This window comes from Acomys minous (genome assembly GCF_964271855.1).
Source record: "Acomys minous genome assembly, chromosome: 7".
Taxonomy (NCBI): domain Eukaryota; kingdom Metazoa; phylum Chordata; class Mammalia; order Rodentia; family Muridae; genus Acomys; species Acomys minous.
In genome coordinates this window covers 75,124,825-75,139,355 of record NC_140488.1, presented here as the reverse complement: position 1 = coordinate 75,139,355, position 14,531 = coordinate 75,124,825, and the positions used below count along the sequence as shown (strand labels likewise).

The 14,531-nt window shown below is 36.5% G+C and overlaps 1 protein-coding gene across 1 annotated transcript in view; it reads right to left on the bottom strand.

Annotated features, from left to right (window-relative positions):
• TEX11 (testis expressed 11) overlaps nt 1-14,531 on the bottom strand; it is a 219,150-nt gene that overhangs the window by 38,825 nt on the left and 165,794 nt on the right. Inside the window, exons 21-24 of the mRNA XM_084789325.1 lie at nt 12,284-12,324; nt 10,905-10,991; nt 8,816-8,886; nt 7,206-7,322 (exon numbers count right to left, since the gene is read on the bottom strand). Of these exons, the coding sequence (XP_084645451.1) occupies nt 7,206-7,322; nt 8,816-8,886; nt 10,905-10,991; nt 12,284-12,324 (316 nt within the window). The remainder of the gene's footprint in view (nt 1-7,205; nt 7,323-8,815; nt 8,887-10,904; nt 10,992-12,283; nt 12,325-14,531) is intronic.

Below are 14,531 nucleotides of genomic sequence, written 5' to 3'. Positions count from 1 at the left end.
TTGAGGCCAGCCTGGTCTACAAAGTGAGTCCAGAACAGCCAGGGCTATATAGAGAGATCCTGTCTCAAAAAAAAAAAATAAACAAAAGACAAAAACAAAGCCCGACTTGAATGCAGAGCCTAAAAGTTTGGGAGGCCAGAAAACAGAAAAAAAATGTAGACTATGGAAGACCAGCTTATGAGGCTTTAGAGGGTGGTAGGGTGTCTTTTGAGAACTGGGCTAAAGGCCATTTAGTGTATATTCAGGCAAATAATCTGGCTGCATTCTGCTATTGTCCCAAGAACTTGAGTGAAGGTGAATTTAAGTTTCAGCCTTATTTATTTGGTAGAGGAATTTAAAGACAGGACAATGACAAAGATATGCCAGTTATTGGTCACTGCTCTCATTTGTATCTACATTAGGAGAGATAAAGTGGAACAGAAGAAAATGTATTTCTTTATTTTACATCCTGATTGTAATCGCCCCCTTCTCTCGACCAACCATCCCTTCCTTCCCTCTTCTCCACGCCCCCTCCCCTACTCCTAGAAAAAGTGGGGCCCCCTCCACCAGCCCACCTGAGCTCATCAAGTTGCATCAAGACTGAGCCCCTCCTCATCCACTGAGGCTGGGAGAGGCAGCCCTGCCAGGGGGAAGTGATCAAAAGCACGCAACAGAGTCCATGTTTTTAAATGTGAAGTTTGGTGAGGAAAGGTATATGAAAAAGCTTAAAGTTGTGAACCAAGAAAATATAGATGATAAAGCATCTGTAATTGTTAAAGAGGCTACTTCCATTAAAAAGAGACCTCCTGTTCTGGACAAAGACTATAATTGAGATGCCTGAAAGGCAAGACTCTCTCTAGCTTGTGAAAATGCAAATTCATTCGAAAGGGCAAAGTATAAACTCACAATGCCAAAGGAGCTTCCTGTTCCTGATAGCAACTGTCCAAAGAAGTGTTTCTCCAGGGTTAGTGCACAAAAACTGATATAATTGTGGTTCAAAGGAACCAAGTTTCATCCTAAGGTCAAAGTAGAACCTGGCACTGTCATTCATGAGGTAGTGGTTTTGCAGGCACAAAGGTGTAAAACTGAGGGGGGTCATGAAGTCTTGTAGCACAGTTCCAGAGAGCTGCTAAGGACAAGTAATATGTTGCAGGGTCAGAGTCCGTGCAAATGTGTCCTGAAAGACCACTGAATAAAGATGAGAAGATAAAGAGTAAATTGCAGTAGAGACTCAAGGCTACTGGAGAATCCAGAACCAAGAATGTCCACGGACTGAACCAAGAGAAAAGCAGCAGAGCTGGAGGGTCAGGGCTAAACAGACCCATTGGAACTGGGATGAGTCCATTATGACTTCCAGATGCCAGACTGGGCTGCAGGATTTGATGTTGCTGTACTGGCTTTTGCTCTTGCTTTGGTACCATCTTTCCTTACTATACCTCATTGCTCTGTTTTGGAATTGAAATGCATTGTCATGTCTCATTATATGTTGGAATTACACAATGTCTTTCTATTTTACAAAAGGTCATAACTAAGATACTGCCTCCATTCTCAGAAAATAGTTTAGATTTTGGGCTTTTGACCAGTGATGGGATTGGTAAGATTATAGGAATGTGAAGTTGGACTTCCTTTTTGCTTCAAAACATGGGCATGAGCCTATAGAGACTAGGGACAAAATATTGTGGTTTGAATGTTAAATGTTTCCCATAGGCTCACAAGTTTGAATGCTTTAGACTCTAGCACTAGTAGCACTAGACTCTAGTAGCACTGTTTGGGAAAGATGTGGAATTTTTAGCAGACAGAGACTTCCTGGAGGAAGTGAGTCACTGGGAGTAGGCCTTATAGCCAGTCCCAATTTTCTGTTCACTCTCTGCTACCTAAATATAGGTATAATGTGACCAGCAAGCCTTCTCATGCTGCCAATATACCTTTCCTGCCTGCTACCATGTCTTCTTTGCCAGGATGGACCATACTGCTCTGGAACAGTAAGCCAAAATAAACCCATTCTCCCTTAAGTTGCCTTTGTCAGAAAAGTAACTATACAAAACTAAAATTTAAAAATAAATAAGGGTGATTAGGAAAAAGGTATAATATTAAAGCACTCTACTAAAACCACAGTTGTGTGGAGAGTGGGGACTGACTCTGACATGAACTCCAGTGCCCCATATTTGACCACTTCCCCTGGATGGGGAGGCCTGGTGGCACTCAGAGAAAGGATAAGTAGGCTGCCAAGATGAGACTTGATAGCCTATGATCACATAATGGGGGGAGGCGGTCCTTTTCTGTGACAGGCCTAGGGGAGGGGAATAGGGTGAAGGAGGGAGGGAGGAACTGGAGGATACAAGTGAGGGGATAACAACTGAGATATAATCTGAATAAATCAATTAAATAAAAAATTAAAAATAAGAATGCTCACCAAATGTATTCCAATAAAGCTATACAAATTATAAAAGTAATCAAATGGGAATTCTAGAATTGAAATTGAAATTGAAATGTGTGAGAAAAGCAACATTCAGTGTGAATTGACAGTAGCAGCAATCAGTATAAAAAATATTTTAAAAGGTGATTATTGAGCATACCTTAGAGGTACACTGTGTGCCCAGCATGCACAAGGTTCAGTCCCCAGTAACAAAACTAGCAAACAAAGCAGTTGTATAATACATATAATGTGTGCACACACACACACACACACACACACACACACACACACTCACACACACACGAGTCGGATAAATTCAAACCTATATTTTTCACTCCTAGAGCAACCACTCTCAACATTAAAAAACTCTGTGTGTTTATTTCAAGAGAAAGTAAGCAATGAGGAATAAAAGACACATTAGATGTCTGAACGAGAGTTATGACCCAGTGGTGAAGAGCGCTTGGTGTTCTTACAGAGGACCCAAGTTTGGTTTCCAGCATGCATATCAAGTAGCACACCACCATCTGTTAGTACAGATTTGTCCTTTGTGGGCACTTTCACACACATAGTGCATATACAGATAAACAGGTGCACTCACACGCGCGCGCACGCACGCACACACACACACACACACACACACACACGAAGGAAAAGATAAGTTAGATCTATAAAAGACAATAAAATAGCAGTTGAACTATAAAATAATAGCAGTTATCAATTTATTAAAACTATGTACTAAGGGACAGGTAGTTTATATTCTGTCTACAAGAGATAAGTACTATATCTAAAAACACAGGTTGAAAATAAAAGAATGAAAAAAGGCTATGAGTTAGATATTTCAACACCTCTATAAATAATAAACAACTAGGAAGAACATCATCAAAGATATAGAGAATTTAAAACCATAAGTCTATAACTAACAAGCATATATCAAACATACCATCAATCCAACACCAATGTATATGCTCAAAATGAAAATTTCATATAAATATTTGTATATGAATTTATTAAGATATTATTCATAATATTTAAAAATGTTTTTATTTTATGTATATGAACTTTTGCCTACATATATGTATATGCATGCTTAATCGTTGACATCTATGCAGTCCAGATGAGGGCGTCAGATTCCCTAGAACTGGAGTTACAGACGGTTGTGAGGCATCATGTGGGTGCTGGGAACCAAATAGAGCAGCAAGTGCTTTTAACTGATAAGCCATTTCTCTTGACCTGAGGCATTATTAATGATATTTAAAAATTGGAAACAACCCAAATATTTATCAGTGAATGAGTGATAATGAAAATGTGATAGATCCAGACAATGTACCATTACTCAGCTACAAGGAAGGATGTATGAAGTACTGATACTTACTAAAAAAACAGAATCTGAAAACTTACATTTTATAAATGGAGCCAATCAGAAAAGAGTATAAATCATATTATTAGATTTACATAAAAAAGCTCACAATAGGCAAACTATATAGGCAGAAAATAGATTACTGGTTGCTTAGAGCTGTTGGTCATGACAAAGAGTAACTACTAATGGGTAAAAAGTGTCTTAGAATGATAAAAAGATTCTAAAATTAGATTGTGTTGATAGTTTTATATCTCAAAATATGCTAAAAATGTTAAGATGTGAACTTAAATGGATGGTTTAGGATGGGGATAAAGCTTGGTGGCAGGACACATGGAGTATAAGACACTGTCTTCAGTGTGTTGGTCCTAGGCTTCTTACATTTTTTGTTTAAGGCTTCCTGACAATGAATTGGAAGACACCATTGTTTTTAGAGACGGAAAAACTTGCAGATTCTGCTAGCTCTTTTGGGCCCCAACTGGTGAGGCACAAGAGTACTAGTCCAGGAATAGTCTTCTCTCCTTTTATTTTTTGAAAAACAAGTTGAGAACATTCAGATTGGCATCCACAACGCATCTCAAAACAGAACTGTGCTTCCTGTCTTTAGTTCTCCTTGATTTATATAACAAGAATGCTCCTTACTCAAAAGCAGGTACCCTCTGGTATGGGACAAGACACCTTGCATCACTGGAAAACCTTTGTTTTTCATTTCCACCACTGACCCAGACTACATTACTACATTAATTAATAAAAAAGAAATGTGCTGTATATGTCTGTGTTGTCCATTTTATCTGTGATGTCATTTACTTCAGAAGTTTTTCTGCTTACTTGTTGCCAAAATGAACTATTAACTGGAGAGAATGGGGTATTGAAGTCATTTAACATTTTGTTCTGGGGTTAATCTGTAACCACATCTATTAGCATTTGTTTTATGAAGTTGAGTACAGCTGTGCTCAGTGTTTATATGTTTAGAGTCATAAGATCTTCTATGTCTCTTGTGACTAGTTTTGGTTTTTAGTCTTTTTAGTCATTAGTTTTCCTATATAGTATTAATAAACATGCTGAAGAGGAAATAGGAGAAATGATCTAATTTATAATTGGTTCAAAAGATAGCTTAAAATAAATTTAATAAAAAAGTGAAAGAACTCTACAATGAAAACCTTAAGACATGGATAAAAGAAACTGAAATGATCCAAAGAAGGTGGAAAGACCTCCCATACCCATGGATTGGAAGAAGTAATATGTGAAACTCTCTTAACCAAAGAAATCTATAGATTCATTGCGATATCAAACAATAATATTCCGATTCCTCTTCCAATAAATAGAAAAAACTTCAATTCATCTCACAGCATAGAGACCATGGATAGCTACACAATCCTGAGCAAATAAAATATAGTTAAAGGTGTTACCTCATTTCAAGTTATACTACAGAGCCAAAATAACAATCATTACACTCCTGGCACAAAACCAGACATATACACCATGGTACAGAATAGAGGACCAAGAGATAAACCCATGCAGCTATAGTCATCTGATTTTTGTCAAAAATGTGAAAATACATATTGGACAAAAACAGTCTATTTAACAAATGATGCTGAAGAAAGTGGATAACCACATAAAGAATAAAATTAGATCTTTATTTCCCACTCTGCATAAACATCAAGTCCAAGTGAATCAAAGATCTTAACATGATACCTGAAATTCTGAAACTATTGGAGGAAAAAGTAGAAAACACGCTTCAAGACACTGAATAAGGAAATAAGGCCAACAACTGACAAATGAGACCTAGTAGAATTACAAAGCTTCAGTATAGTAAACAAGTGACTGACAGTGGAAGAAAATCTTTGCCATCAATACATATATCAGAGGATTAAAATCTGAAATACACAAAGAACTTTTAAAACTAACCACCAAGAAAACTAGTAACTCAACCAAAAATTGGTTAATGAATTGAGAGTTCTCAAATGATGAGGAACGAGCCAGCAGTATCCTAAGGTAAGCACCCAGGTGTAGGGAACTATTCTACATGGTGGAAGAGGTGGTGAATGAGCTGGCAGTGAGTTAAAGTGAACAATCATGTGCAGAGAACCAGTCCATGGGGTAGAGTACATACTTGGAAATGTTCAGCCTATAAGGAAGCACAACACAGCTCTTTATCAACACAAAGTGCACACAGGCTTAATTTGACCCACTGAACCTACCAGCTATCTCCCCTACCTGAGCAAGTAGCTACAGGGCCCAGTCTATGACACTCAACTAAGGTAAAATTGGGGCCAGTATTTTCTAACTCAGTGTGTTGGCCCCTGGATAGAATGTTACTGTGGACATCAGCTGAATCTTAGGAAAGGACTATGGATAGCCTAATCTCAGAGAAAGATGACTCCTCAACCCTATTACAGCACTGCAAATGCCTCCAATGATAGAAGAAACAACTTGAATTTTAAAAAGGACTACTGGGTTCTTGGACCTTCAGTTGGTAGATAGCCATTGTTGGACTAGCTGGACCACAGCCTATAAGCCATTCTAATAAATTATGCCTCCCTCCCTCTCTGTCTCTGTCTCTGTCTCTGTCTCTCTCTGTCTGTCTGTCTGTCTGTCTGTCTGTCTGTCTGTCTCTCTCTCTCTCTCTCTCTCTCTCTCTCTCTCTCTCTCTCTCTCTCTCTCTGTCTCTCTCTCTCTCTCCACACACACACACACACACTCACACACACACACACATACACACACACACACACATACACACACACCAAATAGATCATGGTTGGAAAGGCTGCATTAATTCTTTAAAATCAAGCAGAGTTGAAGGTGTATGGGAGGAGATAATGCTGGTAGCTCCTAAAGAGGTAGGTTTAAGAAAGTAAGAGGGGAGGCAAGTGTGATTGGCTAACATCTGTAATCTCAGAAAGGCTGGGGCAGAAGAACTACCATGAGTTTGAGGCCAGTATGGTCTACAATTTGAAACCTTGTCTCAAAAGCCATTAAGAAAGGAATTGAGAGTGGAATTTCAGGTGAAGGTAAGAGATTTTGTTCTTGTTAGACATGTGATAACAATGACATGCTTAAGCAAATGTAACCGAGTAAAGAAAAAGTAAATCATTTCACTTGGCTATCAAAGCCTTAGAAACAGATGAGCTCTTCCATAGCAAATGTGTGAAAGGAACCGGAAGTGGAGGAAACATTTTAATGGATCATATACAGCCACAGAGAGACAATGAAGATAAACATTAATAACATATTAGGAATGACTAGTCCATGGTAGGGGGCATCTAAAAAGAGGCAAAGCCAAATGTAACCTTTGCTTAGGAAGGCATTAACAAGTGTAAACCTTGAAGTCAAGATGCTTCCAAAATGGAGGAAAAGATCCTCTAAGGGGAATAAAAATAAATGCGTCAGGGAAAAGAAATATACTAAACAGCACACTTAACGCTCATTTGTTCTTTGAAGATTGCACATTACCTGTTCGGAAATTGTTGTAGCTTTTCTTCCTTGCTCTAGATCAACTGCAGCTGCTACAAGTAAACATGTTTTCTGTGCAATCAGTAGTCCTTGATCAGAAGGACAAAACAGGGACAGCTGATAAGAAATAACCAGAACATCAATGAATAGCAAGAATTCTGTCAGGTGAATACAATCAGAATGAAAATCAGCAACATCTTGTCTGAATGAAAAAAATTTTGCTGGAAAACCACATGTTGCCATAAAAAATGATATAGACTATCATACTGATTTACAGTTTTAATATTATGGTCCTTTTCATTGTTTTTAGCACCTTCCTTGAGATAAAAAGCTTCTCTTCTTCAGTTGTCTTTCTCAATGACAAGTACTGTCATTTGGCCCTGAATGCCTATCTAGCAATTTACTTCTTGGATGATGTTGTCATTTATAGGTGATTTCCCCCCTGGGAAGTAGTTTTTTCCTTTGTACTGAGCAGAGCCCACATCAGTACTTAAAATTGCTGTGCTTGAAGGGGACAATGTCAAATTTTGACAAGCACTAAGTATAACCTCATCATTAAACCTTGTCTTCTAGTTTTAGGAAATACTAAGAGCTTTTTACAATAATAAAACTCAAGGCCACTTTGATTCCCACATGTCAGTCTTATACGAGCATTATCACAAATGTCAAAGCTAATTAAAACCGCACTTATACATAAACTTGCAAACGCTTTGTTCTTGCTAGTACTAGAGATTTAGCCCAGGACCTTGTGCATGCTAGGCAGGTAGTCAACCACTGCGCTACCTCCCCAGTCCTCCAAAGACTTTCTTAATCTCCCCAAACATTTAGGGATAACAACCATGACCTTTACTGAATTACTATCATTTTAAGTTGTCCAGTCGCTTTAGGTCTTGGGTTACTCAAGGTGAGGGAACTCTGCTCTTCAGTTCACTCCAGCTATAAAATTCTAAACATTTAATTGGTCTCAATTTGTTAGACTGTAATACTTCTAAATCCAGATGAGGTCTATCCTGTAACCCTAACCCTCTGCTTCCATTCCCCCATCAGCACTTGAACTTCTTTCTAACTTTTTAATGTCTACTTTGGAGCCAGCCAAATGACTGTTTTCCAATGTTTAAAGTGAATCATAACAAATTCTAACCTGCTAGGCGTGGTGGTGCATACCTTTAATCCCAGCACTCGGGAGGCAGAGGCAGGCAGATCTTTGTGAGTTCCAGGCCAGCCTGGTCTACAAGGTGAGTCCAGGACAGCCAGGGCTGTTACACAGAGAAACCCTGTCTCGAAACACCCCCCCCCAAAAAAAAACAAATTCTAACATATAGAACCTGCTCTAGGAAAAATAGGAAAGGAGACTAAATACTTCTTATATCCCCTTTCAATCTCTGCTGTTTACAGGTACTTAAACTACATGTCTACATACTTATTGCATGCCCTTTCCTAATGTGTTGGTAGCTGGTAACATTGGAACATGCCCATTTTAAAGGCACTTAGGTTTTAATATAGGACTCTGGAACTCCAGGTCCCTTCAAAGGCAAAGGAATAGTTCTGTAATGGTACAGCTCTATCATGTAATGGTAGGCTCTATAATAAACATCTGTGATGACATTTACCTTATAGGAAACCATGAAAAAGTCTTTCATTGTCTCTAGATCCTTCTGAGATTGCAGAGCTAAGTTCCAAGCTGAAAGTCAATGTAAAAAAAAAAACTTGTGAGAAATCAGCTGTTTACCCTGTATATATTACCCTGTATATATATTCTCTGCAGTCAACATTTCCAATGCTATTTACTGATTGGGGTGTTCTTGGGATTAATTATATTTTAACTTAAAACTTAAACTTAAAATTAATTAAAAAGAAGTTAAATAGGTCAACAAATTATTTTGTTATTAAAAAGGTAACTGACTTTATGTTTGTGAAGAAACATTTTGCTGAGAAATTTAGTGATTCCTATCACTTCTAATCATCCATTCTAAGTCAATAACACATGAGGCACTGCTTAATTTTTATTAGAAGATTGAGACATACAAAAAGAATTCTCAGTACTAAATCAATCTGTCTGTCTGTCTGTCTATCTATCTATCTATCTATCTACCTACCTACCTACCTACCTACCTACCTACCCGTAATAATAACAATTGAAGAAAGATGCCATGAATTTGAGGGGGAGTAAGATGTTTGTGGGGCAAGGGATAGGAGAGACTGGGGGAGGAAAGGAAGGGGAGATAATATATTTCAATTAAAAATAAATACAGAATAAAAGAGTCACCAAGTGGTAACTGAAAGTCACCAACTAGTCAACTGAAACTAGTAAAAGGAAGACAGAATTTACCAAGGATCAGAATATACTAAAATCAATGGTTACAGTATTTCTGGAACATTTCCTATCTTCTCGAGTTTAGTAGGCAAACCAATGTGAGTGACAAAAATATCTCTCTTTTCAAACCTTCCAAAGGTCAGAGTCATTAAATCTTTCTGTATTTTAAAATGCTTACCTTCCGAATATCTTAGAACTCACATTATTTATTCCCTTTGCCTAGATTAAAGCCTCAGGAAATTCCATAAAATAGGAACAGATTCATGTAGAATTAGTCTAGTCTGTGATGGTATTAATAATAGTTTTTAACTACCACAATTTTAATACCATTTTATTAATTAAATCCCAGAAAGTGACATGACTAACAAAATAAACATATATCTACAGCAAGAAATATTTTGGCCATTATCAGAACACTGCAAGATCCTTTCATAGCCAGGCTCCCTCCTTATGGTAAATACTACCTAAACTTTCCTTCAGATTATTTTCATTAAAATTATTTTTATATTATTTACTTGCTTAATCATAGCAACTTCTCCACACATGAATATAATGCATTTTGATCATATTTACCTTCTCTGTTTTCTTTCTTACCTCTTAAACAGATCACTAGTTATCACTAGTTTGATTTCTAATACTAAATCAGTTTTGTGTGTTTTACCCTGTCTGTATATACATTGAATTTTGCATTGTGGTCTTTTTTTTTTTTTTTTAGTGTTTTGGGCACTTAATTTTTATTTTAATAAAAACTTTTTATAACATATTTACATATACATTTATCTTATTACACATATACACAATAAACTGCCTACAGCAAGAAGAACCATGACACAATCAGGAATTGTATAAATATTACATTCTTAGTGTTTTAGCTATTTGTATTTGACAGCCTTGAAGAAACATCTTTCCTATCTCAGTGCACCTAAAATTCTGAATGTAAATCAGTATCACTCATAATCCTTAATGTCTGGCTGTTTTTATTCAACAATATGTTGCTGAAATGTATCCATGTAGTTTATTTTTGGTGGATCACATCAAAGAATATATTCAATTTTCTACAGCAGGTTTAGGAAAATAATTTGGGAAACTAAAGTTATCTAATTCATTACTTTGTTTTTTGGTCACTCTCCATAGAAAGGGAAGAAAATAAGAATAGAATACTTTGTTATGTGTGAGATATATACGCTGTTTGTATGTAATCCTTAATAAAGATATGATCCTACATGAAAGATGTATGTATTTCTATTTTATATACAATGAAACCAAGATAAAGCAAATTATTCATGTATACTATAGGCTCAAGAGAAAGAGCCAGAATCTGTAAACCCGCCTCTGATTCTATTATATACCACGAAGTTTTCCATGCTCACAGATTTTTCTTTTACCTATTTTTCTGAACCAACTGGCATCATTGAGCCAAGAATCCAAAGTTGGCAGATCTTCATCAAAATGCTGAGATAATTGGTGGAATGCTATATCAAATAGGAAAATAGGACATTTATCTTAGACACTAGCAAAGTTTTTAATCATCCTTTAAAAACAATATGGATCTAGAAAGTTCATTTCTGTGTGTGTGTGTATATATATATATATATATATATATATATATATATATATATATATATATGGTTGCATATCAAAAACTATTCAAAGGAAGAAAAAGCGTTACTAAGCTCCATTAAGGCATTAACTCAAACTTTGAGAGAATATATTCTTAGAGAGAATTATAAATTTATTTATTACTCTTATTCACTACTTGAGGCACATGCTAGGAAATATAGAATATGAATAATAATTCAAACACTAAAATAATACTTAGTATGCATGAATCCCTGGGTTCACTCTTCAGCACAAAAAAAAAAACCCACAAAAACAAAAACAAAAGCACCCTAAAATAACCATAGTATCAGGAGACTGGCATAATATTTACTTAGCTTCTACAGTAGATGTAATAAAGAATCAGAACATCATCACCATAAAGCATTTATTACTTACCCCATATGCTCTTCTAAGAAAAAGAATACCAACCACCAAAGCTTTCTTCATTTGAAAAGGATTGGCTTCAAGCCCTTTTGCTATGTTTATAATTCTATATTTGAGGTATAAAATTCAACTATTGCAATAAGTAGATTTAAGTGTATTTAGAAATGAGAATACCTTTTGAGCAAAAGGGACACCACCAAAGAAAGTATAGTGCTGGTTTAAAAAAATAAAAAGAATGTGATGTTGCTAGACACTAGTTTAAGGAAGTAGACAGGAGAAAGAGTGTAAGTTGGCAGAGGAGAGATGTCACAGACTTGTGTAAATAGGCAAAAGAAAAGAACAAACAATGCAAGTTAGGTTAAGAGGGCACATAGAACCAGTAGTGTTCAGAGAATTTCATTTGTCTTGAATTCATTTTTGCATATTTAATCATAGGACAGGAAATTAAAAGGGAGGAAGGAGGGAAGGAAAGAAGGAAAGAAGAAAGAAAGACAGAGAGAAGAGGAGGGAAAGATGGAGAGAAAGCAGGGAGGAAAGAAGCATCTTTAAAACAAATTAGGATAAAAATGGAGCTAAAATCACATGCAGAAGTAGATGCTAGTGATTAACTAAACACGTTCCTTCTTGTGGATACAGAAGCTAAAATAGATCCCTGTGGTAAACATTAATAAAGAGTATGAAGTTTAACTGAAATATTAGTCAGTATATGCAATATATTTGGAGAGTTCAACAGAGGACAGAGGCAAGATGAAGGACTGAAAATAAGCAAAAACATAATTACCTGTATTCAAGTAAGTAAAAAGTCTATCCATTTCTTTCTTTCTAAGAATTAAAGAAAAATAAGTTTTTAATTGTTCTAAGTGTTTACCATAGGAAAATAACTAGAAAAAGACTCTATTCATGTTTGAGAATTGGGATAAAATGACAAAAATGTACATACAGTTTCTAGTTCAATGATAATCTATTACTTTAACACACTTGTTCCACTGTAAGATACAGTTACTCAAAACCAGTGTCCTCACAGTTTTCTCTCTATTTCTTCCTCTATTCTTAGCAAATGATTTTAATGGCTGGAAAGATTTCGTATAATGTTTTTTTTTACTTTTTTTATTTTTTATTATTAATTTATTCTTGTTACATCTCAACGGTTATCCTATCCCTTGTATCCTCCCATTCTTCCCTCCCTCCCATTTTCCCCTTATTCCCCTCCCCTATGACTGTTCCTGAGGGGGATTACCTCCCCCTGTATATGCTCATAGGGTATCAAGTCTCTTCTTGGTAACCTGCTGTCCTTCCTCTGATTGCCACCAGGTCTCCCCCTCCAGGGGACATGGTCAAATGTGAGGCACCAGAGTATGTGAGAAAGTCATATCCCACTCTCCACTCAAGTGTGGAGAATGTTCTGACCATTGGCTAGATCTGGGTAGGGGTTTATGAGGTTACAATATTTGGGAGCAGGTAATGACCTCTGTGATCTTTAAGTTCTCGTCATTTTTAAAGATTTATTCATTTTATGTGTATGTGTGTCTGCCTACATGTACGTATGTTCATCACATGTGTGCAGTGCCTATAGAGGTCATAAAAGCACAACTGGAACTACAATTAAAGGTGGTGTGAGTCACCATGTGGGTACTGGGAACCGAATTCACACCCTCTGTAGGAATACATTCTCTTAACTGTTGAACCATCTCTCCAGGCCCTCTTTTGTTTGTTTGTTTGTTTGTTTGTTTGTTTGTTTGTTTTAGGACAGGAATTTGAATCTCTGTTTTAAGTAAAATTGTATAGAAGTCTAATGTCTAAGAAAAAGCAAGGCTGATGGGCTGGTTCAGTGTAATACCTGAGATTCTGTCTCGTGTTCTGAAGGAAGCAAGCATAGATGGTGGACTTGAATCTCATCTTTAAGGAAGTGCCACATAATTTGCAGCATTCTAAGGAAAGCCATCTATAAAAATCATTTATCTAATACAAACTCCTCATTTTACAGCTGAGGAAACATACACCTCATAGTAGAGAACAGTTTATGTAAGGTGACACAGTTAGTGAAAAAGTCAACTCTAGTACTCTAATCTTTTAATCCTATGTCAAGTTTGTTTAAGGGGTTAACAAATTTCAGCAAAATCATTTTGGCTTTCCATTCTATTTTTAGGACTCTGAAAGTTAACATTCTGACCTAACAAGTAAAAACCAGAACAGACTGAAAAAAATCAACAACTCTTCTTGGATCCATAACAGTAGTGAGGAAGAAGACCAAGTTACTGCCAAAAAGATTGCTGAGGTGGTACAGGTGAATGCAGGGAGATATGGAGCAGAGACTTGGGAACTAATGCCTTAGTGAGAAAACCTGGACTACGGTTAACAAATCACTGGATGATAATCCTGGACAAGTCTTAGAGGTAAAAACTCCAAAGTGATCTATTCATAAGGAGATTTCAACTCTTCTATAAAATTCAGCATGGTAGCTTAGCCAGATATTCACAGAGGCATTGGGAAAAAAAATCCCTTCATGTTTCTGGCAAGAATAGGGAAAATACATCATTTGAAATATTTTTATTTAGTGTGTATGAATATTTTGATTGCATAAATGCATATGCATCATATGTTTGCCTAGTGCTCATGGAAGTCTGATGAGAGTGTCAGATGCCCTGGAATTGGAGTTATGGATTGTTATAGATCACCATGTGCTCACTGGGAACCAAATTCAGGTCCTCTAAAAGTACTTCCTATCTCTTAACTGCTAAGCCATTGCTCCAGCCCATGCTCTTTTAAAAATTATTTTTTATTATACTGAATTCAGTGGAAATAGCTAAAACCAGTTCACTTTAGTCACCTTGTCCATATAAAAGGGAAGAGAAAACTACAGAACAACTTCCTTCCCCCATAACTTGCCATCACACAACTAAAAAGCCTATTTGGATCAGTTCGTTTAACTTGGTTTATCATGTCTGTCTCGTGAGGGAATAGAAAATCATACTAAAAGGCAAAAAATAATTTGGGGAGACAGCCACCATTAGACAGGCAAGCAGAGATGA